This window comes from Puma concolor, chromosome D2 (genome assembly GCF_028749965.1).
Source record: "Puma concolor isolate L17-30 chromosome D2, mPumCon1.1.hap2, whole genome shotgun sequence".
Taxonomy (NCBI): domain Eukaryota; kingdom Metazoa; phylum Chordata; class Mammalia; order Carnivora; family Felidae; genus Puma; species Puma concolor.
The window spans coordinates 61,736,366-61,761,391 of NC_141677.1; the positions used below are offsets into that span (position 1 = coordinate 61,736,366).

The 25,026-nt window shown below is 59.3% G+C and overlaps 2 protein-coding genes across 6 annotated transcripts; one reads left to right on the forward strand and one right to left on the reverse strand.

Annotated features, from left to right (window-relative positions):
* The first annotated feature begins 312 nt into the window (after positions 1 to 312).
* Positions 313 to 8,240, forward strand: NFKB2 (nuclear factor kappa B subunit 2). 2 transcript variants are annotated; one of them, XM_086680729.1, is made up of 23 exons: positions 313 to 451; positions 1,778 to 1,893; positions 2,161 to 2,242; positions 2,359 to 2,399; positions 2,660 to 2,758; positions 2,838 to 2,989; positions 3,218 to 3,324; positions 3,434 to 3,592; positions 3,883 to 3,987; positions 4,116 to 4,201; positions 4,286 to 4,424; positions 4,645 to 4,773; positions 4,910 to 5,119; positions 5,198 to 5,339; positions 5,765 to 5,879; positions 5,971 to 6,184; positions 6,324 to 6,493; positions 6,616 to 6,718; positions 6,847 to 6,998; positions 7,147 to 7,216; positions 7,447 to 7,619; positions 7,744 to 7,855; positions 7,958 to 8,240. In XM_086680729.1, the coding sequence occupies exons 2-23, from the start codon at positions 1,873 to 1,875 to the stop codon at positions 8,077 to 8,079; spliced, it is 2,703 nt and encodes a 900-aa protein (XP_086536855.1). In that variant the 5' UTR covers positions 313 to 451; positions 1,778 to 1,872; the 3' UTR covers positions 8,080 to 8,240. The 2 variants fall into 2 exon arrangements, with proteins under 2 accessions (XP_086536855.1, XP_086536854.1); XM_086680728.1 differs by lacking the exon at positions 313 to 451 and having other exon boundaries at positions 1,392 to 1,893.
* A 79-nt stretch (positions 8,241 to 8,319) lies between these two features.
* PSD (pleckstrin and Sec7 domain containing) lies at positions 8,320 to 24,831 on the reverse strand. Of its 4 annotated transcripts, XM_086680725.1 has the most exons (18): positions 24,714 to 24,827; positions 23,315 to 23,373; positions 21,324 to 22,060; positions 20,939 to 21,041; positions 20,089 to 20,449; positions 18,920 to 19,360; positions 17,504 to 17,698; positions 17,259 to 17,339; positions 16,940 to 17,052; positions 16,315 to 16,373; positions 16,118 to 16,207; positions 12,385 to 12,428; positions 10,803 to 10,993; positions 10,648 to 10,718; positions 10,381 to 10,538; positions 10,064 to 10,208; positions 9,632 to 9,775; positions 8,320 to 9,142 (listed from the first exon to the last, which is right to left on the reverse strand). In XM_086680725.1, the coding sequence occupies exons 3-18, from the start codon at positions 21,975 to 21,977 to the stop codon at positions 8,912 to 8,914; spliced, it is 3,081 nt and encodes a 1,026-aa protein (XP_086536851.1). In that variant the 5' UTR covers positions 21,978 to 22,060; positions 23,315 to 23,373; positions 24,714 to 24,827; the 3' UTR covers positions 8,320 to 8,911. The 4 variants fall into 4 exon arrangements, with proteins under 4 accessions (XP_086536851.1, XP_025773803.1, XP_086536852.1 ...); XM_025918018.2 differs by lacking the exon at positions 23,315 to 23,373 and having other exon boundaries at positions 24,714 to 24,831; XM_086680726.1 differs by lacking the exon at positions 23,315 to 23,373 and having other exon boundaries at positions 24,706 to 24,807.
* Between the last annotated feature and the right edge of the window lie 195 nt (positions 24,832 to 25,026).

Consider the following 25,026-nt stretch of genomic DNA (forward strand, 5'->3'; position numbering starts at 1 on the left):
CCAAGCATTAGGTCCAGCAGATAAGCCGAGTAGCAGCGGGGACTGTCAACCGTCTGGGGCAGGCAGGGTGGGTGAGGAGACCGGAGCCGGGGCCCTTGGCCGGAGGATGCTTCTTGGTCAGAGAATCCAGCCTCAGGCAGGTCCCCAAGCCAGAGCTCGCGCTTTAGCTGACAGTCAACCTCGCTCCAGGCTCCCGGGGCGCAGCTAATAGTTCCCCTCTAAGGGGCGCGCCTGAGTCGCTCATGATTGGCTGCACAAGTCCGGAGTTAAACTTTCAGCCAATGAAAAAGGGCACGGGGCGTGACGCACGGGAACGTCACGGGAATTCCCCCCTCCCGGGGGTGGAAAAGGGGCTTTCCCGGTTGGAGCCTCAGTGGCTGTGGAGAGGTGACGCGACCTGTCCAAGGTGGGTCGGGCCGGGAGAGAAGCCGGAATCGGATCCGCCGCCGCGGTGAGTGGCCGGGTTCAAACCCCTGAGTGGCTAGGACACGGCGAAGGGCGGAAGGAGGGCCTTTAACTGACCGAGTCCCAGGGCTGGAGAGCGGCTTATGCACGCGCGCGCGCGCGCGCGCACACACACACACACACACACACACACAGTACGCACACAAACAAGACACATGGATACCCATCGACATCCTGTATAAAAAAACACGCGGAGCCATACGTGCACCTACGCGTGTGCTGGCGAGTGCACAGCATTGTCCATTCACTCAGAATGCACATATGCACACGCAAACATGCTCACCCGTGCACAGGTGCCTGGACCCATACTTTTCACTCACAAACTCAAATATGTTCACCTGTGCTCTTATATATCAAGACAAGCTTAGACGCCTCCACAATGAGAAGTCTAAGGACGCTCACCTGTACACAGCCATGCTCACTTGCACATGCATATTGACACTACGCACACACAACATTCACGCAAGCACATGGGACAACACACACTCTGTACGTGTGCTAGAGACACACACCAGTATCATGCACGGATACGGGACTGGGGCAGGGGGCGTGGGCACCCAGAGCAGGTGTGGTGCGGGAATCCAACGGCTGTTGACGTTTTGGGGAGAGGTAACAGAAGACCCCATCTCAAGAAACAGACACCTTTCGTTCCCCCGCCCAGCGGCCCCAGAGTCCGTTCTTGGGGCAGAACCCTGGGGCCCCCCACTGGGAAGAGCCCCCGCCTACAGGCCTTCGGAAAGGAGGCCTTCCTACAGCAGGAATGTCCCCACAAAAGCCCCCGGGTGAATCAGCCGTGGCCTCTCTCGGGGTAGAAAATCCCAAGGTTGCTCCAGGACGGGGGAGGCGAAGGGGGCGGGAGGCGGGCCTGGCCCCGGCCTAAGAGCGTCCTCCGGCCTAGAAAGACCCTCCAGTCCCGGGCGCCCGCCCTGACACGAGGGGGTGGGGACCAACACCCGAGGACGCTTCCCTGGGTCTGGTTGCCCCTCTGCCCGAAGAGAGGCTACCAGAGCTCGCCGGCCAGCAACGACTTCGTGCCCCTCCCGCCTCGGGGGCGTGGCTAGTGGCGTCATTTCCAGGCCCGCCCCCCTCCGGCCCCGCCTCCCTCTGGTATTTTCGGGACTTTCCTAAGCTGTTCTAACTTTCCTGCCGCTTCCCCGGCCCAACCCAGCCCAGCTCCGGATCTCGTTCTCCACCGGATCTCGCCCGCCACACCCGGACGGGTGGCTGGAAGAGATCAGACCCTCCCCCAAATCTGGGCTCCCCTTGCCCCCCCAACTCCTGCCCTGATCTGTCTCTCCCCTTCCCCCGCCAGTCCCTCCCCCCTCCCCCCCTAAGGCGGACGCCTGAAACTCTGGGAAACAGAACCCGGCCGGAGCCACCAGACAGAGCCGGGCCTAGCCCAGAGACATGGAAAGTTGCTACGACCCAGTGAGTCACACCTGGCCCTGAAGCCAGCCGGCTACCCCCATGTCTGTCTGCTTGTCTGCCTGTCTGTCGGAGTCCTCTCTGCTTCCCTACACCTGTAATGCCCTCTCATTATCTCAACCTGCCTGTCAGTCTCTATCTGCAAACTGCTTCTACTAGGAGCTTTTTTAACGGCCTTGGGAGGAAAGGGAGTGGTTACTCAGGGCTGGGAAGTGCAGGGCTCTGGGGTGGCTCAGAATCAGTTGCCACCCCAGTCTGTCTCCAAACCAGGGTCTGGATGGCATGATTGAATATGATGATTTCAAATTCGACCCGTCCATTGTGGAGCCCAAGGAGCCAGCCCCAGAGACAGGTTAGTAAGTTCCTAACCTTCCCATGTCCTAGAGAGAGCGGGAGGGAGGAGCATGTGCCCTCTGCCTTGGGAATGGGCTCAGAAATCCTGGCTCAACAAGGCCCCTCTCTCCCCAGCTGATGGCCCCTACCTGGTAATAGTGGAGCAGCCTAAACAGGTGAGTGAATGGAAGGGATGGTGTGGGATGACTTCAGCCTTGGGGACAAGTGGGGTAGTTGTAGTTGGGTGGCCATGGGGAGGGTCACTGACCAGAGGACACTTCAGGTTGGGATGGTTGGCTGCTGCTAATCACAATGGTTGTGTTGTGGTTCAGGAGAGACGCTGCCAATTATTATGGTCACTGCTGGTTGGGAGCGTGGCTGGCTGGGGGGGGGGGTCTCTCCTGGTCACAATATCAATCTGCCCTGGGACCTTCAGCGTGGCTTCCGATTTCGATATGGCTGTGAAGGCCCCTCCCATGGAGGATTGCCAGGTGCCTCCAGTGAGAAGGGCCGGAAGACTTATCCCACAGTCAAGGTGAGTTAGGATGGTGCTGGAGGGTGGGCTAGTGGATAGTGTGTTCAGGGACATCACTGACAGCCCTCACCTCCCCTAGATCTGTAACTACGAGGGACCAGCCAAGATCGAGGTGGACCTGGTAACGCACAGTGACCCGCCTCGTGCTCATGCCCACAGCCTGGTGGGCAAGCAATGCTCGGAGCTGGGGGTCTGCGCCGTGTCTGTGGGGCCCAAGGACATGACTGCCCAGTAGGTGCCCCTCCGTCCTAGGCCCACCTGTCCTAGGCCCCAGCCCACTTCTATGAGCTTAGCATCTGACCAAGGGGAGAGACTTAGGTTCACCCCAGAACCCAAGGCCCCAAGTAAAAACCAGGAAAGCTTCCTGGAGGAAGTAGGGCTGAGCTGAGCCCTGGCAGTGGGGAGGGTGCTTCAGGAAGGAAATGCCTGCTAAGCTCTGACTCCCACTCCCCCACTCAGATTTAACAACCTGGGCGTCCTGCATGTGACCAAGAAGAACATGATGGAGATTATGATACAAAAACTTCAGAGGCAGCGACTCCGCTCCAGGCCCCAGGGCCTTACGGGTATTGAGGGGGGGGGAGCACTTGTAGGGAGAGAGGGAGTCATGGGAGGTGGTCATGGAAGGAATGGAGAAGGAGGAGTGCCAGGGTCACGTGTACATCCACCGCACAGAGGCCGAGCGGCGGGAGCTGGAGCAGGAGGCTAAGGAGCTGAAGAAGGTGATGGACCTGAGCATTGTGAGGCTGCGCTTCTCTGCCTTCCTTCGAGCCAGTGATGGCTCCTTCTCCCTGCCCCTGAAGCCAGTCATTTCCCAGCCCATCCACGACAGCAGTGAGTATCCTGACCATCTGGGGTGCCAGGGCTAGGTGCCAGAGGAAGCATGGGGGGCAATTTCAGGCTGTGGAGTCCAGCCTGAGTTTCAGCTTGACCCACCACATATGAGCTGAGTGATCTTGAGTAAGTCATTTCCCCTGAGTATGGCTTCCACCTTGGGTAAATGAAGATACTAGTAGTTTCTGTACCTCTTAGGGTTGTTCAAATAATAATGCAAAACACTTGGCTCCATAAATGGGGCCATGACTATTATGTCAGCTCAAGTAATTGATATCCCACCCCCACAGAGTCTCCTGGGGCCTCAAACCTGAAGATTTCTCGAATGGACAAGACAGCTGGCTCTGTGCGGGGTGGAGATGAGGTTTATCTCCTTTGTGACAAGGTGCAGAAAGGTGAGACTGGACCCCAGGCTGGGACTTAGGGACGCTGGGTATCAAGATGGGGAGCCAGGGCAGCTCTAGGATAAAAGGCCCTGGAGATTCTACTAGGAGGTGTGGCCAAGCTTCAATTTCCCTTATAGATGACATTGAGGTTCGGTTCTACGAGGATGATGAGAATGGATGGCAGGCCTTTGGGGATTTCTCTCCCACAGATGTTCATAAACAGGTACCCTAGGGCCAGGGCCAGGGCTGGGGGCTGAACTAGACCAAGGCCTCAATGACACCTTATGCCCTCCTCCCCTCCTGCCAGTATGCCATTGTGTTCCGGACACCACCCTATCACAAGATGAAGATTGAGCGTCCTGTAACCGTGTTCCTGCAACTGAAACGCAAGCGTGGGGGGGATGTCTCGGACTCCAAACAGTTCACCTATTACCCTCTGGTGGAAGGTGGAGCTGGAATTAAGATGGGGGCTGGGCTGGAGTGTCCCCAGACTAGATCAGGGGACCCATGAGTCAAGTCAGGAGTGGAGAAGGGCCCGGGAAGAGGTGGTCCTAGAAGCTAGCCTGAGGGCTTTTGGAGGGAGGGCCATGACCTTACTGGGGACAGAGTTCTTGAGGCTTGGTGCAGGAGTTGGGGTTGTAACATCTCATTTCCCTCTGGCCCCAGACAAGGAAGAGGTGCAGCGGAAGCGAAGGAAAGCCTTGCCCACCTTCTCCCAGCACTTCGGGGGTGGCTCCCACATGGGTGGAGGCTCTGGGGGCTCAGCCGGAGGTTATGGAGGAGCTGGAGGAGGAGGTGAGGGGGGGGGGTGTGCTCGTGGCGGGAAGGGGGATGGAGGAGGGAGGGGTAAGGGGGAGAGAAGTTGTGGGGTAAAAAATCGGGGAGAGTCCTGGATGGTGCCTTATACCCACAGCCCGGCCTATATCCACAGGTGGCAGCCTCGGCTTTTTCCCCTCCTCCTTGGCCTATAGCCCCTACCCGTCCGGCTCGGCCCCGATGGGCTGCTACCCGGGAGGCGGGGGCGGGGCGCAGATGGCCGCCGAGGCGCCTGGCGTGGATGCCGGGGAGGAAGCAGCAGAGCCGAGCGCGTCCCCTCTGACCCCCCAGCGCGAACCGCTGACCCCGGAGCTGCTGCAGCGAGGTACGGCCCCTAAAATCCGGGCGGTCGGGGCGCTTCGGGTGGGGACCAAGCCCGCGCCCACGTCCCTGTTGCCCCCAGCCCGGGAGTACAACGCACGCCTCTTCGGCCTGGCGCAGCGCAGCGCCCGAGCCCTGCTCGACTACGGCGTCACGGCGGACGCGCGCGCGCTGCTGGCGGGACAGCGCCACCTGCTGACAGCTCAAGACGAGAACGGAGACACGTAGGTGGGGGAAGGGAGGGAGAGCGACCCGGGCTCCCTTGGTAGGGGGGTGGGAGGGGAGTCCGGGACTTGGAGCTTGACGGTAGGTCGGGGTACGGGGCGGGAAAGGACCCTGCAAAGAGCCAGAGCCGTGGAGTCAGACAGACCTGGTTCCAAGTCCGGCTTCATTATGTACTAGTTTTGCTCAAGGTGCTTGATCTCTCCACCTTTCGGTTTTGTTGACTGTTAAAAGAGCAAGATGATAGTACTTATATACTGCACAAGGTGCTCGGGAGGATTAAGTTCAGAGGCAGCGATGTCCTTGGAGATGTCTGGGCTCCAGAAGCCCTAGGCACGGAGATTATGGAGGCGGTGGGGTTTTGGAGGTAGAGGGTGCTCTGAGTGGCTGGGCTTGCTAGGCCAGAGTCTCACTCCCCAACCCTCAGGCCGCTGCACCTAGCCATCATCCACGGGCAGACCAGTGTCATCGAGCAGATAGCCCATGTCATCTACCACGCCCGGCACCTTGGTGTTGTCAACCTCACCAATCACTTGCACCAGGTGAGGGGCACCAATCGGTGAGGGGCAGGAGTTGGAAGGCACGTGGGCCTAGGCCAGGGGTGGGCCTGGCTTACTCTGCCTGCCTTTCCAGACGCCACTGCACCTGGCAGTGATCACTGGGCAGACAGGCGTGGTGAGCTTCCTGCTGCAGGTGGGCGCAGACCCGGCACTACTGGATCGGCATGGAGACTCCGCATTGCACCTAGCGCTCCGGGCTGGTGCCAGTGCCCCTGAACTGCTGCGCGTCCTTCTGCGCAGTGGGGTTCCCGCTGTTCCCCAGCTGTTGCACATGCCAGACTTTGAGGGTGAGTTCATCACCTCATGTGGACCGGGGGGCAAAGGTGTGGGGACCAGGGAGGGTACCTGGTGAGTGCCTAGAGTGAACGTGAGGTGTCAGGGGCCACGATGGGGTCACAGCTGTAGGCGAAGTATCTATGTTCCTAGGCCTGTACCCAGTACACCTGGCGGTCCGTGCCCGAAGCCCCGAGTGCCTGGATCTGCTGGTGGACAGTGGGGCTGAAGTGGAGGCTGCAGAGCGGCAGGGGGGCCGAACAGCCCTGCATTTAGCCACAGAGATGGAGGAGCTGGGGTTGGTCACACATCTGGTTACCAAGGTGGGACTGAGGATTGCTGAAGGGGTGGGGCCAAGGGTTGTGGAGGAACCAAGGACAGTGAAGATGCAGGGGGAGAGGCGGCCAGTGAGTGGTGCCATCAACGACTCCCTTGAACCCCACAGCTCCGTGCCAATGTGAATGCCCGCACCTTTGCGGGAAACACACCCCTACACCTGGCAGCTGGACTGGGATCTCCCACCCTCACCCGTCTCCTTCTAAAGGCTGGTGAGCCTCATCCTTGGGACATATGAACAGGGCTGAGGGGAGGAAAAGGGGTGCCTACCAGTCCCCCCACTTGGCAGTTCTTAATGTGGGCTCTCACTGTACCTCCCCACGACTGCCTCCCTCCTCAGGTGCTGACATCCACGCAGAGAATGAGGAGCCCCTGTGCCCACTGCCTTCGCCCCCCACCTCTGGTAGTGACTCAGATTCTGAGGGACCTGAGAGGGACACCCGAGGCAGCTTCCGGGGCCACACACCTCTTGACCTCACTCGCAGCACCAAGGTGAGGCTAGCCTGGAACTTTCTAGTTCCAGGGAAGTTCCCTAAGCCCAGGGAATAGAGCACCTGGGCTTAGGGCTGGGGCCCAGATGACTGGCACCTGGGCTTGAGGACTGGGGTGGGAGGTCATCAAACTGAGGCTGTCTCCCCAGGTGAAGACCTTGCTGCTAAACGCTGCTCAGGACACCACAGCACCCCCCCTGACCCCTCCCAGCCCTGCAGGTGAGATATCTTCACCCACTGCCAGATTTCAGACCCTTGCTCACAGAGGGCTCTTCTTCAGGACCTCTGAAGGAGCCGGGGGGGGGGGGGGGGGTGTCCCTTGCTTCATTCCTGTTGCCACCCAGTGCCCTAGTACTCTGTCCGTCTTGTCTATCAGATTACCTTGAGAAAGAAGTGTCTGCCTGAGCCCATCTCTGGGCATACCAGACACGTCTGTATGTTCCCATCAGGGCCAGAGCTGCCCCTTGAGGATACAGTCCTACAGAACCTGGAGCATCTGCTAGATGGGCCAGGAGCCCAGGGCAGCTGGGCAGAGCTGGCAGAACGGCTGGGGCTGCGCAGTCTGGTGGATACATATCGGAAGACAGCTTCACCCAGCGGCAGCCTCCTGCGCAGTTACAAGGTCAGTTGGTCCCCATCCCTTGCTGCATGCCTGGCTTCCTTCCCCCAGTCTCAGATCCCAGATGCTCCCTTGGCCCCAGGGCTCCTGCCCCCACCTCAGACTCATGCCTCTTCCTTCTCCCCAGCTGGCTGGTGGGGACTTGGCGGGCCTGCTGGATGCCCTGTCTGAAATGGGCCTGGAGGAAGGAGTGAAGCTGCTGAGGGGCCCTGAGGCCCGAGACAAGCTGCCCAGCACAGGTAAAGGGGTCCCACCTGGTAGGCTGGTCTGGGCCTGGACAGTGGGAGGCCTGAGACCTTGACTGTTCCCTATCCCCTTCCCCGTGCACACTCGCCTAGCAGAGGTGAAAGAGGACAGTGCATACGGGAGCCAGTCGGTGGAACAGGAGACAGAGAAGCTGGGCTCACCCCCTGAGCCACCAGGAGGGCTCTGCCACGGGCATCCCCAGCCTCAGGTGCACTGAACTGCTGCCAACCCACCAGCTCCCCTCCCTGGGCCCCTCTGTACAGCATCCCTACCTATTCTAGTTCTTATTTAACACCCCATGCCCACCCCTCAGTTGGGGCAAATAAAGATTCTCATGGGAAAGGGAGGGTGCTTGGCTCCCTCCCTAACTTATGGCAACCCCTGATGTGACTCTTCTCTCTGGAACCAGCTGCCTACCCAAACCAGGTACTGGAGAATGGAAAAGGAGGCCCAGCCAGCAAGTCCAGAGCAGTTTTAATGGGATTGGAGGCTGTACAAAGGGCAGGGCCCACTGAAGGAGGGAAAGCAAGGCCATGCTGCCCCCAGACCGTATGGGGGCCTAGGCATGGATACCCTTCCTCCACCTCTGGAACGAGAGAGGGTGAGCCTCAGGGAGGAAGGAGGGAAAACCAGCTCAGCCCCAACTCCTGGCCTCTATCTGAGCCAGGCCCCAGGATGGAGGGGGGATTGCTGGTGTTGGGTGTGGGTGGTCTCAGCAGAAAGCAGAAACGTCAGGCCTCCCCCCACCCCAAAAAAAAAAAAAAAAAAAAAAAGCATCAAAAGTCCAAGGGGCCCTGGCCCCTCCCACCCCAGCCCCCGTACGAAAAAGTGCAAAACATTATCACAAAATGGGGGTCTCAGAGGGGCCCCTGGCCTAGGCTCCCGAGGCCCACGCCCTAGCCCTGCGCTGCCCCGGACACCGCGTCCGGCGCGGTCGGGCCCTGGGCCGGGGGCCCCTCGTGGGCGGCCCGAGGCCGGCCCGGGCTCAGGCAAGGCTATGTCATGCAGGTGCCCAGTGGGCGCCAAACCCCCACGCTCCTACCCTCAACTCAGAGCTTCCACCGCCCACTGATCGCCCCTCCACGAGGCTCTGAGCCATGACACTGAGCCCGGGGCTGGCTGGCAGGGTTGGGCTGCAGGGAGGGACTAGAGTGAGGTGGAGGGAGTCCATCCTCTGTGCTCCCGGCCTGGGCCAGTGCTGCCTCTACTGCATCCAGCTCTTCACTGCCCGCCTTCAGCTTGACCCGAAGCAGCGCTGCGTATGTGCCATAGCGGGATTTCTGAGGCAGAGGGGCAGGGGCTGTGAGCCTGCTCTCCACCCTCTGCCCATCTCACCCCAATGTGGACCAAGGAGGGATGCCAAAAAAGGGTAGGAGACAACAGGTTCTTGCCCAACTCTGAGGCCCCCAGAGCCCCCAGGGACTATGACACGATCCCCTCGTAAGCTAGCTACCCTCTCTGGGCTCTCTCGAGACTGCATATTATGACATCTAATACTTGTTAGGCCCGAACCAGAGTTGGGAAAAACTGAGCCCTTGACAGACCTCATCTCCCTTCATTACCCTAGCGGGTAAAGAACGTCATCCCTGGCCCACAGACGTGGAAACAGGCTCAGAGGGGTTAGGCAACCTGCCGAACGTCACCCAGCTGGTCCCACTCTCCTACTAGAGTCCGTGCCCTTAACCACTAGCCTGAGCCTGTATGTGGCAACAGTGAGACCCCACTGACGAAGAAAGGAGCCAAAGAGGTGCCAGGGCAGGGAGGTTCACCTCAAACTCCAGGTAGGCCTCCTTCTGCCGCTGCTCCTCAGCCTCCTTGCCTCGGGCCTTCCTGCCCAGTTGCGCAGCCCGGTGCTCTCGCAATTCACTTGCCATGGCCTTCAGCTTGGCCTCATGGGTCCGCACCTGCTCCTCCTAGAGGCCAGGGGGAGTGTTGGTCAGGGTCATTCGAGCACATGTAGTGCCTTTGTGCAAGCTTTTTTAGAAAGGTGCCCCTGCCTTTGGATGAGCAAAGCACCATATCTAGGTTAACACCTTGGCAAGTGCAGTGGAGACTGGATTTCAGCCTTCACTCACCCCCCCCATGGCCAGTGTCCTGGTGCAGTGACATCTACATGATCACACAGGGCAGCCCTGAGTGCAGTCGGCCTGGGCCTGCCACACTCCATCCCACTGGCACCAGGTGGACAGAGCTGGGGGTACCTGGGAGAGGCGGGTGGCAGCGCTGGGCAGCAGAGGGCGGCTGAACTTCCTCTGGGAGCTAACAGCAGCTGGGAAGGGGGGTGCAGAGAACATGGCAGCCACCACATTGATGCGAGTGATCCAGGACTGCATCTGCTCCAGGCTCCTGGGGAGACAACACCACCACTTAGGACCTAGCCCCAGGTTTCCTGTCCAGGGATGCCTGTCCTGGCTCAGGGTGCGGCCTGGGAAGCAAGGAGGTAATCCAGGGACAAGGGAGGGGAGCAAGGTAGGAGTGGGGCAAAAGGGTCCAGGATGGGCAGGAAGAGGGCACTCACGGGGCCTGAAAGAGGAAGACCCGCCAATCAGCTGTGCGCAGGTAGAAGACATGGGGCCTCTTGCTGTAGTCGCTGGCACGTGTGGCCAGCGCGTGGTGGATGCTGATGGCATTCTTTAGCTCTGCCTCTGATAGGGCCTTCCCAGGCTGGTACTCCTCCTGCAGGAGTGCCCATCTTGTCCTGGCCATGGTCCCACCCCAGCCTGGCCCAGCCCACCCACACTCCCCTGAGCCAGCTTAGCCCCAACCCCTCGGGCTGGCCCCGCACCTTCTGCAGGTAGAGGATCATGCCCTTGAGGATCCCGTGGAAGCTCTTCCAGCCCCGCTTGCCCCGAGGTGCTGGGGGGAAGGAAGACAGGTCAGGGGGCCTGAGACAGGCCCCCTCCCCTCCATCCCCCAGACCCTCCCCACCCAGCCACGTACTCTTCCTGCAGTCAGGGTCTGCGTGCACCTTTCGCACCAGGGCCCCGTGCTTGTAGACTGCAGCCCCGGGTTCAGGAGTCAGGTCCAGGAAAGGGCTGGAGCCGCTGCCACTGCCCCCGCTGACCCGCTTGATGACCTTGGGGTTGGGGTCGGCCAACTCAGACAGAGAGCGTCTCAGCTCCTCCTCGTCTCTGCAGGTGTGATCACCTCAGAGGGGGCTGGCCTTGCAGCCACAACCCCCGCTTAAGTCCTGGCCTCTGCCCACCCAGGAAAGCGCCCTCTTGTCTGTGGAGGGAATAGGGGAACTGCCCCTCTCACAGGGTGTGGCTCCCCTCCACCTGAGGCTCCTGGAGCCTTGTTTCCTGCCTCACACCAGATCTCCCCAGGGGTAGCTGTGTCCCCCTGCTCAGATGAGGGCTTCTCCGGGCAGCGTATCTCCTTGCTCATGTTAGAGCTCCCAAGGGTAGGGCCATGTCTGTCCCTTCCTCCCCATCCTCTGTTTCTGCACTTGCACACCAGCCCTCATACCCTTCTCCACTAGAGCAGACATGTCTGACTCGGCTGTCCCAGCTATACCCAGCAGCATGCTTTGCTCATAGTTTGTTGGCTACGTGGTGGCAGAAGTGGCTTCCTAGTGGTCACCTAGTACCTCCTGGTCCACAGGCTCTGTTAGATACCATCTAAAGAATCCCGTTCTATCCTGTCACTCCATCGATCAAAAACCTGCAGTAGCTCCCTATTTCCTCCTGCATGAGGCCTATGCTACATCCCTGCCCATACTGCCTCTTTCTCCTTCCACCCTCCAGCCAGCTAGGCCTGCCTCCTCTTGGTATCCCCAACCCACGCTCATTTCAGCCACCACATATTTGCCTCCCAAATACCAACTTCTCTCTCTCCAAATGCTTCCCTTCCTTCAAGGCTTGCCCCCAATCTGCATCCCAGTGCTGAGCTCTGCCTCCTCTGAGGTCTTTTCCTGCAGACTGGGAGCTCCCAACCGACCTGATCTGTGACTGAACTCTCAGCAGACACCAGCAAGTATGAGTGACCTACTGACTGTTTAGATGAGGCTCTACCCTCAGACTGGGGGGCCCAACATTAAACTGGACCTCCTCCCTTAGACTGGACTCCTCTAAGACTTACTCTGAGTCTGTTTCCATGGCCAAGAGTAGACAATGTGGTCCCTTGTTCTGTGATGCTCTGGACTCCCTAGGACCTGAGAGGAGGCTCTCACGCTATTGGTCGGGGCTCTATCTCCAGACACTTCTGTCTTCCCGCTTGGGTTGGCAAGGGACCTCCCCTTTCTGTTTCAGCATCCCCCCTCCCAGGCCAGCTGACAGTGGCCATCCATCCCAACCTAGCTTGTCATAACAACCCAGCTAGAGAAAAGACACAGAACCCCAAGTCCAGGCAGCCATCTCCAAAGAAGGAAATGAAGCAGCCTCAGTGCCTCTCATGGCCTCACCCGCCTTCCCTGCCCCACAATCCAACCTGGACTCACAGGGCCCACCCCAGTGCTCTCAGCCTCTCCAGGCAGCCCCTTCCCCGCACCCCATCTCCCTCACCACACAGCTCCAGGACTCACATGGCCCACTGCAGCTTTTCATTCTTGATGGAGCTGTACAAGGCCTAGGAAGGGAGGAACAAATCAGGCAGGTATGGGTCACTCCTGAGGGAGGCAAACTATGTACCCCAATGCCAGAACTCAGAGCCCTCCCTCCAAACTCGAGGGGAGGAGACAATGGGGGGTGGGGATGGGGGTGGCAGGGTGTAAGGACCAAGAACACGGGCTCTGGAACAGAGTATTAGGAGACGGTACTGTGTCACTTTTGCTGCATGAGTTTGGGCAAGTAACCATGGGGAGAACAAACGTACTAACAGGTGTGTAACACAGGGCAGGCAATTAGCACAGGGCATCCAGGCATATGGCTGATGCACAATAAATGGCAGCTGCTATTATTATCTTTGCTGTTGTTATTGTTAGGGATCATCCTGCCCAGATCCTGGGTGGGAGAAGCACAGCCCTGGAAGGAATAGAAAAGAGCATTCCCAAGAAGCTCTCCTTTCCCGGACCATGTGCTTTGGCCTATTTCCATAGGATAAACCCACACAGAACATATGGGGAAACTGAGGCCCAGCAACAGGGATTCACCCTGTCACCTCCCTCCCTGGCTAGTAGAGAACACACTCTCATGACTCCTAACCCCAGGGCAAGCTGAGCACCTCCCCCAACCCAGAGAGCCCCACCGAGTTGAATGCCAGGGTGGGCCAGGCCCCTGCCCACCCACATCCTTCATGTTACTGGAGAGTGAACACTAGTCTAAAAGGCAGATGTTTCAGCTTCCAAACCCTGCATACCCCAAGCTCTTTGTGAGCTCCTGGACCAGTCACTTCCCCTCTGTAGAGCTGGCATGGGGGACCTGTGGGGGCCTTGGGATGGTCTGAGTAGAGAATAGACTCCAGGAGTTGTATAGGGGACCCCTCTTCTCGGGGGTGGCCTGCAGCATGGGTCCACAGCAGCACCTCCCACTGTGGGGGCGATTCCACCAGCCTGTCTGTGAGTGGGTGTGTCCCCAACATGTGCGTGTGGGGCTATGCGTGTGGCGTGTGATGCTGCCTGCGTGAGCTGGGTGCAGTGGTGACGTCGGTGCCTTCTCCGTGATGGGACACAGCCCCCCACTCCACCACCAACATACCACAGTCTCTGACTATCTTACTGCTTACTGTCACACTCAGCCACACGGCTAGTCAGGCATCCCACATGTGCACACCCTGTCCAGGGATGGGTACATTCCACAACCTCCACCCCCTACACAGCACAATCCAGCCTTGTGCACACACAGCCCTCACAGCACATCCCCAGCCCAAGCCCAGCATAACCCCGACCCAAATCCTCTCTCCAACTCCGACCAGGAGATTGAAGTGTCCAACCAGACCCAACCTGTCTCCAGCCTTCCAGTTCATCCCCTGGCCCCTCGAAGGACCACCTCTGGCCCACAACCATGTCTTCCTTCCAAAGTCCTAAACCCCATCGGTGAACCCCATGTCATGCTCCCAGGTAGAAGACCCAAAGACCCTTTGGTTTGAGATATCCACACTGATCCGACGGTGTGTGCCCTTCCCCCTCCAGTCCATGCCCACTCCTGGCTACCCATGGGTTCTATCCGTGCTGGCCTCCCGCCTTGGTCTGACCGATGCCCCCCCCCCCCCCCAGCTCGCGCCACCTTCGGTGCCTCCCTCAAGCCGCCCCCTCAGCCACGCCGCCCTCCACAACCCCCTCGGCCGCCCCCCAGCCTGGCGTGGGCCAAGGCCCCAACGCCCTCACCGCCTTCTTCTTCTTGCGGCTCTGCAGACGGCTGACCACCAGGTCGGTGTAGAGCACGGGCTTGAGACTGCGAGAGCGCTGCGGCCAGCCGTAGCACAGGGTCTCCGCGCCACGGTGGGTGCGCCCGTAGCGCACGGAGCACAGCGAGCGCGAGCGCAGCCGCCCCGCGCTGCTGTGGATGCTGTTGACACCGATCATGCTGGCCCGGCCGGCGCGCTGCGGCCCCCCGCCATGCCCCCGTCCGCCCTCGGCCTGGACGGCCCGGACGGCCCGCGGACGGCTCCCCCGACAGCCGGCGCGAGCGGCCCGGCCCGGCCCGGCCCGAGCCCGGCTCGGCTCCCACCGACGCACGGAGCGCGCGGCGGCGGCGGCGTTGTCGGCTCTGCGGCTCGGCGCGAGAGGGAGGGGGCCGCCGACGGGGAGGGAGGGCGAGGGCTGGGGGCGGGGACGGCGCAAAATGGAGGCGTCCCACCGCGCAGGGGCCCCGCGGCTCAACGCGCAGCCACGGGGGCGGGGCCTCGGGGGCCAGCCCGGGCAAGTGCCAGAGGGTGGGCGGCTCTGGGGATGCTGCGGATGGCACCGGGAGTCCCTAGGCCTGCTGCTGCAAAGGCGGGCTGACCCTGTGGGATCTGCAGCTCCCTCCTGGCTGGTCAGGGTTGGGGGGCCAGGGGCGGGAGAGGTAGGAACGCGTCCTCTTGCCCCACCACCACCTGCCTAGCCAGGAGAGGCCACGCAGTAGGGGCCGCGCAGGATGGAGGCAGCCGTGGAATCGCACCAGCCTCATCCAACTCGCCCAACCGAAGACAGCTCAGATGCTCAAGGCTATACCCCCACTTACGTACACACACCCCAGTTTACAGATATACACCCCAACTAACCAGATGCACCAATTCACACTCACCCCAACTCACAGAGACTACAAATTCAGATACACACCTCAAAATTTAGTCTTTAACTCATAAACAACCCCTGATCATGGATACATGTCACAAATCAGCCAATTTGTAGATGTACACTCTAATACACAGAAACACCCAATCTACACCCCAGCTCAGACACACTCTCTAAATCGTAAGCACAAACAAACCCCAGCCAAATCCCCGGATTTACCAACACCCTAAAGCGCATATATCCCAATTCAAACATATACCCCAACTCTCTGACACCCCGAACTCACAATGGACACCCCCAAACACAAATAAATTTCCAAACTCAGAAGCCCGACACACCCCAAGCTCACAGACGCGCCCAAGGACACTCTTGTGCAGTCACATGTATGTGGTGGCCCAGAGCCCCTTTGCCAAGCATAGACGTTTCAAATAGGTCCAGGCATCCCTGGATAAAACCATTGGATCAAGGAAATGAGTGAATCCATGAGACCTGGGTGCCCTCTCCTCCTCCCATGCATATTAGCCCCTGTGTAGCTAACCCCTCAAGTGCGGGCGCCTGGGCGCAGGGCCTGGCAACAAGGGAGTCGGGAGAGCAGAATCTAGTCCCAAGTTGGAGGTAACTGGATTCCAGACCTTGGAAAAGCCTTTGTCCCTCTTGGGCCCCTCTACCTCCGGGTCCCTCCTGTGCAACGATACCAGAAGGGCTTTGTGGTCATACACCCTGGGGCAGGGGGTGGAGGAGAAGGAGGGAAGCAGTATGCCTGCCCTGTGCTGGAACCCCTCCTATCCTCAGTGAACACTGGAGGAGGGGCACCGAAGTAGGCAAATGCAAGGTCCAAGGCTGCCTGAAAACAGGATTTCGAGAGCCGTCTCCCCTCCCCCGCTAAGCGGCCAAGACTGCACGCGAGTGCGCATGTTCCCGGGTAGCCTGCGTGTTGGGGTTGGGGGAGGGGGCGGTCCCCAAGCTGAGTCACGGGAGCCCAGGCTCCAGCAGCAGGAGCCTCCAACCTCCACTCTGCCCGATTGGTCCCAATCTCTCCCCTCCAGCAACCTCTACCCTGCCCCACCCCCCCACCCCCCAGCCTCCCACCCCCGGCCCCCACCTTGAGCAGCTCCCTGGGGAAGTCTCCGCCTTCATTGAGGCCCTCCAGGTTCCCGATGAAGTCTCCACAGGTCATGCGCTTCCCAATGTTCTAAGGAAGGGCACAGAGGCCTGTGAGGGGGGCCTTGGGCTCCCAGGCCTTTAAGTCTCAAGGCAGTCTGTTTTTGGGGGGTTCCGTCCTGCCAGCCTCTCACTCACATGGCCGTGGAGATCAGTGTTGAGTAGCATGAGGGCGCAGGTCAGCGTGTGCGCACCGTCTAGGGAAAGTTGACATTCAGCTTCAGCTACCTCCCAGGGACTCTTCCCACAGCTGTCTTCCCCAGCCTTCCAGTTCACCCCCAGCCCACTCTGGCCCACAATCATACTTTTATAAGTCCTGAACCCCATAGTGAACCCTACCTCCTTCAGCCAAAAGACCTCACTCTTCCAGCAGATGCCTGAAAGGGACATCTTCCCCAACACCTACATGCTTCTGTGAGTATGCACAAAAGCCAGTGGGCCCCTCACAGTTTGCAGATCAGTGCAGCCAAACAGAATCCACACTCAAGCCAAACGCTGTCTTGCACTTGTATGTGAACAATGGCATGCAAATACACCTGCCACCTGGTTCTTCGCAACACACACTAGACCCTAGCAATGCTTGCCCGCATGCTCCGTTCCACAACCACGTAGCCATGTCAGCACTGCACACGCGCATGCTCACATGCCTGCAAGCCTGTGCATGCATTCACTTCTACATACACACTCATGCTCCTATGTGCACACACTGTGCCCATCTGCTTCAGTGACCAGCTGGGAAAGCCCTGCCCCCTGGCTTCCTCACCCTCTGAGGACAGGGCTCCTGGATTGCACTGGAAGTATCTCTGGGAGAAGTGGGCCAGCACACGCTCCCGTTCCTGGGTCTCACCCATTAAGGCCAGCTCCTTCAGAAACACCCTGGGAAGGGGGAAAGAGGGAGCATGTCACCTCTACCCAAGGTCCCCTAACCAGGCAGCCCCAGCTTTTAGCCATGCCCTGATAGCCTGGGAAGGATGACATCAGGGCAGCCTAGGGAAGGCACAGGTGCTCAGAGAAGGCACAACTGAGGCGCTGCAAAGCAGGTCTGGAGCGTGGGGCCTGCCTTCAAAGGGCTTAACACCCACCTGAGAGCTTGGTCCAGAGTCATGCCCGTGAAGACAAAGAACTTGAGGTACTCGCCAGCCACAAGTTTGCTGAAGTCATTGCTGTGGGCAGGGCAGATAGTCAGGTGGAGTCTCAAGGGAAAGGGTCAAGGGGCCAGATGGGGTTACCTAGAGACCTGGGGGCATTAGATAGAGGGGGTGTGGAGGTGCTGCCCACAGGATGCATCCCCTCTCCCCATATTATCAATCCCGGCCAATGGCTTTACTTCTTGCCCAGGTGCCGGGCCACATCAGCCTTCCTGAAGCCGTCTAGTCGGTATAGCCTCTTAGCTAGGCGCTGTGCAGCCTCCAGGTCGGCTTTCTGCCCATTGGACAAGGTGTCTGTGCTTCCCAGGGCCAGCCGCTCTGTGCTGTCCAGCTCTGAGTCCGAGTCAGACACCAGCTGGCTCAACGGTGGTTCACTGCCAGGGTAAAACACCAGCTCAGAGGTGGGGCAGTCCCTCTGGGACCATCCAGATCCTTCCTCTGCCTCCAAAGCCAGAAGACAGAGTGGGGGAGATTGGGACACAGAGAAGGCATTTTTCTTTTCTCCAGAGAAGGACACTGTATGGGTTCCCTCCATCAGCCGATTCCATCCTTACCATCTCTCTGTAGAAGGCCTGCATCAAATTCAAACAAGCATCCATGTTTCTGCTGTGGGGATTTCTGCTGGTTCCCCAAAGCCCTTAGGTCTTAGGTTTGCTCTTAGGCATAGGCATAGTTTCCCCATTGTCACACTGGCCCTAGTCAGAACATAGTCCTCTATCTCTGAGAATATGGGCAAAAGTGGGATAGATAGGCTGCCAGAGAAGAGCAGTGGAGGGTCAAACCATGATTTGAGGGCAGCAGGGACACCTTCCCACGCCTATGTCTTTCTTCTTCTGGCCTTTTAAGGAGAGGAGGCTCTTCCTCCTTGGTCTTTTTTTTCCACCCACAAACAAGCAGAGGGGATTGGGGGTCAGAGTGCACTCCATTCATCCCCTGTCTCCTCCTCCCCTTCCCTTCCCGCCATCCCAGCTGCTCTACTAGCAAAGCCACCTGTCACCCCAGAGACAGAGGCCGGAAACTCCTGGTTGCTAGGCAACCCTGTCTCCCTGGCCACCCCCTCCTGTTGCCATGGCTTCCATGACTGAGAGGGTAGCTGGCAGAGGGAGAGCAGAAAGGTTAGACTGGTGACAGGACTTCCTGGAGAAGGGTAAGAAGCTCCTTACTGAAGGGGGGAGGCAACACAGGAGGGAGGCAATGAGAGAGGCTGGTGGCTGCATCTTTGGGAGAAGCCTCCAGGCTGGGCAGGGGTAAGGGCACAAGAATTCTAAGTAGGTTAAAGGCTCTGCCTGTGGTAGGAAGGGCCTTTCTGGAAAGGAGAGTGTTCTCTTGGGACCCATTCAATCCTGAATCATTGTTTGTCAAGTCACTGGGTCTAGGACCAAGGGGGTCCTAGGGGTGGGCTGTGAGGGGCTCCCCCTCATAGCCAAAGGAAGTAGTCCTCCAAATGGAAAAACAAACATCGGCATTCCCTAACCACTCTGTCAGGGGTCAGGAATATAAACTACATCTTCCCACTCAGGATCTTTCCCTTGAAGCAACTATTCCTGGGGCTCTGGGGGGGGCCTCAAGTCTGAGGAATCAAAGGAATCACTCACCTGCCCAGAGGTGCCGCCCCCAGCCCAAAGCTGTCCTCCGAGTGGCAGGGACTAGGGGGCTCCTTCCCTGGGGCCTGCTTGGCTCCAGCCTCTGCCTCTTCTTCCTCCCCTCTCTGTGTCCAAGGCCCATCAGCAGCAGAGCTGGTACCAGAATCTGGCTCAAGAGGTGCAAGTGGGGCGGGAGCAGGTGGGTCAGGCCGGGGAGCAGGGGGTTGGGGAGGCAGCTCAAAGGTGAAGAAGGGGCTCTGGGTTGGGCCAGGTGAGGCCAGGGCCTCCAGGGAGGCGAGGCTGGTGTAGGAGGTGCCCTTGGCCCGGTGTGACTCCAAGATGGCTTCAAACACACAACTGAAAGAGTCAGGCCCGTCAGCCGAGGGGCTGGTCCCAGGCAGAAAGGGCAGGGGCGACTTGAGAGGCCCAGGGTGAGGCATCCGGGTGCCTGGCCTGCAGGGGCAGGGAGAGTCTCTGATCAGGGGCCCAGAAGACAGTTCTTAGGTAGCATTTCATTGAATTCTCATACTACTCTGTGGAGGGGATTATCCTCTCCTTCTCACAGGTCCCCAGCCCTCTAAGGAATCTGGGTAGGGAGTCCCCACCACAGGTTCACCAAGCTATTCAGTGCCCCTGAGGAACCCCAGCCTTACCCGTCCCCAGTACCCAATCCCTCTCCTCTCTTCCTCCCTGCTAATCTCCCTTTCTCCTCCTCCCTGATCCTCTCCCCTCCTGCCATCCCGTTTCTATTTCCGGCAACATCTTAGGAGAAGATGAGGCTCCAAGGCTGCGGTGGGGTGTGAGACGGAGAAGAAAGCCCCCACGCTCCCCACTCTCCTGCCAGAAGCCAGGATCCAGATTGATGCTCTTGTGCCCCCAGGCTTGACTCTGAACCCTGGCCTCTCACTCTGCCTCCTGTTCTTTACTAGAATGCCTTTCCTCCCCTGTCCTGGCTACTCCCTGCCCTGTGGGCTCTTGCCAACACCCTCCACGTCCCCAGCATTCTGCCAGGCCTCGGGCCTCTGTCCGGTCTCCAGGTGCATCGCCCCGTCGGCACCACTAGCTTGGTCCTGACCCTCCCGGTCCAGCCCTCATCTCTAGTCCAGCCCCTCTTCCCCCAGCTCTGCCTCTGGGCCAGCTCAAAGGGGCCAGCCACTGTCCTCTCCCACTCCCGCACTCACCGGGCCCCCTCTGAGGCCTCAAACACCTCGTCGTCCACATCCTCTTCCCCACCTGCCTCATCCTCGTCCTCATCGCCACTGCCCAGGCTGGGACAAGGGCCAAGGCATGGGCTGGCACGTGGAGCAGGTGGGCGGGCAGTGCCAGGTGGGCCCTCAGAGCTGGGCTGACTCTCGATGGCCGAGTCAGCCTCTTCCCGCTCAGCCAGCACCTCATCGATGTCGGTCTCGCGGTAGCACCTCAGGGGCACCGTGTCCAGGTCCGTCTCGGAGTACTTGGCTGCTCGCCCCACAGCCACCCCAGAGCCCTGCCCTGAGCCCACCCCAGGTGGAGATGGGGGGGCCTGCTCCAGGGGCTTAGCACCTGTAGTATGCATAGGCATCCCGGTCAGCAGATTATCCTGGTCAGCTCCCTGTCCTGATTCTGTTCTAGGAAGGAGCTCTTCCCCGCTGCCTCATATTGGCAGGAAGTTCCTTCACTGTCTAGCCACCATTCCTCCTGCTATGAACCCAGCTTGTTCCTTGTGCCAGTGGAGCTCGTTTCAAATCAAGTTCTTGTCAAATAACTTTGAGGGGCCTGCGGGAGACCAGCTTCTTTTCTGCTCCGCAGAATGACCCTTGATATCCTGTCATGCCCTCCTTTCTATCTAGCTTCCTCTAGGTGCCCAACCCAGCGATGACGCCCCAACCCTCCATCATAAGACAGATGGAAAGTTTGAGGCCTGGAGAGGCATTAGCCAACTCATGACCCCAGGAAGGACTGAGGGAGGTTTAAAGGAAGGCCCCCTACCATGCCTCAGCTGCTGGGGAGAAGACCCTGCCCTATTCCCCTTGTCTCAGTCCAGGACCTTACCTGAGCTTGGGGGGTCCAGGGAGCCATAGAAGAATTCCCATTTGGCTCGAGCAATTCTCTGGGCATGAGAGGAAACTTCCCGGGGGGAGGACCAGGTGTCCCCCTAAGCCAAGAAGGGAGAAATAGACACAGACATCCAGAGATAAAGCCACACATACAAAGACACAAGAACATGGGACAGAAAGACAGAAAGAAAAACACACAAGGACAGATAATAGAGGTGCCAAGACACAGGGGCAAACACAGAGGGCAAGAAAGAGACAGATTTAGGACAGATCAAAGAATTTAGAGTGAAGAGCTGACAGGCCCAGGACTGCCAAAGGGCCAAGCCTTGCCCCTTTTCTGGGGCTCTAGAGTTCCAGGGAGCCCAAGGGAGGTCGCATACCTGGTTCAGGAGTCCAGTGTCAGCAGGTCCTGGGAATAGCTTGGCCAGGTGCTCAGAAGGTCCCCCCAGCCCATTGGGGAGAGAGGAGTAAAGGCCATCTGCCCCAACCTGAGGTTGGGCTGGTGGCCCATGTATAAGGCCCTGGCTACCAGGCAGAGCTGAGCCTCCTCTGGCTGGGAGTGGGTCTGATGTGGATGCCTCTAGCCGCAACTTCCGGTTGGAGCCAGGCCCAAGGGCTGGAGTGGGCCTGGGAGGAGAGACCCCACCCAGGTCCCAGCTCCGACTCAAGCCTCCGGGAGCAGGTAGCCCATTTAATGGCCTCACACTGGCCTTCTCCACAAAGCGGAATATGACCACAGAGCTCCGGGCCCCCGGTGGGGGCTGCCCAGTGGGTGAAGAGGGTGACCAGGGTGAAGGAGGAACACGGGGTGAGGGGGGACCACGCAGGGGTGTACAGGGTGCTGTCACACGTCCCAGTTCCCGGCCTCGGGGACCTGGCCCTGCCACCCGCCGTAGCAGGGAGCCTGTACTGCCATACATGCTGGCTGGGGGGCTTTGTGGCACTGGGCCTTCGGGGAGCCAGCGGCGCGGGCATCGTGGTGGGGAGATGGCACAGTCGCCCTCGGAGCAGAAGCGCATGGCACCTTGGGCCATGCTGGGGCCGGGGGTCAGGCTGGGGGGGCAGGGATGGCAAGGCCAGGCGGGGAGTGAGGGGGCAGCATGCTCTTCGGACAGGCCTGCAAGAGAGGAAGGGAAGCAGGGGGTGAGCTGCAGGGGAGGTGGATGGTCAGGAGAGCACAGATAGGGAGGGGAAAGCTGGATAGGCCATCTGAGTGCCAGGGGGCCTAGCCCACCCTTGGAATATAGCATCATTGACCCCACCCCTGGAGGTGATCAGGCCTCCTATTTGGGCTACTTCCATGGAGGCCTGAGGAGAAAAGAATTATACCCCTAATAGGCCCCTGGCTCCTTTCCTTCTTCTGGGGGCCCTGAGCATCACCCTGGGAGGAGAAAGGAAGCTATTTCAGAAGTTGAGTAAGTTCAGAATCCCTGTGGCATTTTGGAGCTACTTCTGATGGGGGCTGGGGAAGGCTGGTACCCCACACTCTGGACCAGGAATGTCAGCCATTCATAATCATCATAAATCCACGGGTCCCCCAAAGTCTCTCTTATGGAGGCGCCTTACTCAGTGAGAGAGAACCCAGGCCTCCTAGAAGGAAAGGCAGGAAGATGGTGGGGGGTGGTGTTATATAGGGACCATGAGGGGTTGAAAGACATAGGGTGAAGGGGAGGAGAAAGGCCTGAACTGAGGCCCCTACTCCCAATATATACATGCCAAATGGGAAAGAGACATTCTTTTTCTCCATACAGGTACACACGCTCATACACACACACACACACACACACACAAGGAGACAATATCGGTATACACAGTTAAACACATTCAAAGGCAACACTCTCCAGTGCACACAGACCCAGGCACACACACACATTGCTCAAAGACACACCCTCATACAGTCTCACAGTCATAACAAATATGCGTGTAATGTAAAGGCACATGCTTATTTTACACACACACTGTCATCAAACAAGAACACACAAAGAGATACCCAAATATACACCCAGGCCCTCATTCTCCAATGCACACAGACACAGGCATATCAGACACTCACAGAAACCTATGGTCACAGTTACACACAAATACAGATGCATGCTCACACACATACTTCAGCAGGTACACACACCCTCTCCCCCAACCCCCACCAGTCACCTGTCTCTGGGTGGGAAGGCTGCACCAGACCACCAGACCCCTCTCCCTCCTCCCTCTCAAGGGAATGATAGATTTTAAAGGGGGTAAAGGGGCCTCTGGTGGCAATGCAGGGTAGGGGCAGAGGTCAGGAGCAGCAACCCTGCCAGGCAGGTTTCTGAAGCTCAGTGGGGGCCCAGGGCATCCCCAGTGCAGCTCCGACTGGAGCTGCCTCAGTACTCACCGCTGCTCGCCTGGAGCTGGGGCCGAGGAAAGGCAGGGAAGAGGCTGGGCCCAGCTCAGCTGTGAAGGCAGCGCGGCTCCCGCTTGCTCCTGCTTGCTCCAGGCCCGCCTGCCTCTCACTCCCTCCCCCTCCCCCCTACGCGCGGCTCAGGCAGAGATAATCCCCCCACCCACCCCCCCCCCGCCCTCTCCCGGGGCCCTGAGCCCCGGAGGCTGGCCCCCCTTCTCGACGCTAGGTCCCCACTGGGCTCTCCCGCCAACCTGAGACCCGCCCCTGACGAGGGGGAGGATATATGGAACGCCCGGTTCAGTTGGCCAGACCTTCACGTGCCCCACCCTAATCCTGTCCCCGTCCCTTTCCTCCACCGCCCCCTGAGCCACACACCGGACCCAGTTGCACACGCGTGTCCCGCTCCAGACCCCACGCGTGTCCCTAGGAGGTTGCCACATGACCTGTTACATGCCACACGCGCTCCCGCCCCCACGAGCACGCGGCCGCGCCAAGCACACCTTATGGGTGTAGACCGGACCCGCCCCCTAAATCCAGGAGACCATCAACTTATGGAAAAGAGATCTAGGAAACACTGCCTCAAACCCTAAGGGGTTCTGAGTCTCGGACCCAGGAGACCCAACCCTTGACCACTTGCTCAGGATGCAGCAGGAGGGATATTAGTCAGACTTTAAAAAGAACTTCCTTGCTGCCTGAGTTAGGTGTCCTGCCCATATGGGGTAAAAGGTTAGACGGGATGACTCCTGGAGTGGAGGAAGTGGGGAACAGGCAACTCTTGTGCCCTTGGCCAAGGTAGAAAGGGGCCCAGCTATTTTAAGAAAGCTCCGCCAGAGTTCCTATGGCAACTGCTCTCCTTGGGAACGCCAGGGCAGGAGGTGGTGACCTCGGAAGGAACAAGGGGTCTGTTCAGGCGGTCAGGGGGCGCGAGGACGTGCGAGGCGGGGGCGCGCGGGGCTCACCGCGGGGAGGGGGGGGAGCGGGCTCCGCGTGGTGCTGAAGGGGACAGCGCCAGATTTGTCGCACTGCGCAGGCGCAGAGGCGCGAACAAAGCTGGGAGGAGGAGGAGGCGCGCGGCCCGAGGTGGTGCGCGCCTACAAGGCTCTATCTTAGCATAGGTCGGTCCTCTCATCTACCCCCTCCCCAAGCAGGCTGAGGAAGAGGAAACAAGTCCCTTACCCAAGCTAACTCGCTTTGGTCCCTCCCCGCTGCTGGCTTCTCCCTTCTTGCTGCGTTGGGGGGGTGGGGTGGGGGGGGGACTGTGTAAGGGATTCTGGGAAAACTAGGATGCCTGAATTCTCTATCGCGACTCGCTTGACCCTGGACAAGGCGCGTCCTCTCCAAGGGCCTCGGTTCCATCTTTAAAATGGAGTAACAGCACAGACCTGCTCACCTTGCAGAAGTGCCCGACCCTGATGAAAAAATGGATGGGAAGCAGTTTTCGTTATGCAGAGGCAGGTGAAGCGGTTGCACGAAGGGAGAGCGCAGCCCTGTTGGGGGGCAGCTCTCGGCGACAGCAGTAGCCCTCAGCGTCCTTCATACTCTCCCCACCAATGGATGATGGGGAAAGCACTACTCTGGAGGTTCCCCGGAGCGGACCCTGGAACCAGGAACTGTGGACGCGGTGAGAGGGTGGCCCAGAGTCTGAGCCTGGAGTTCTGGGGCATCACTGCCCCAGGGCGGGCCCAGCCCCAAACCCTACAGCT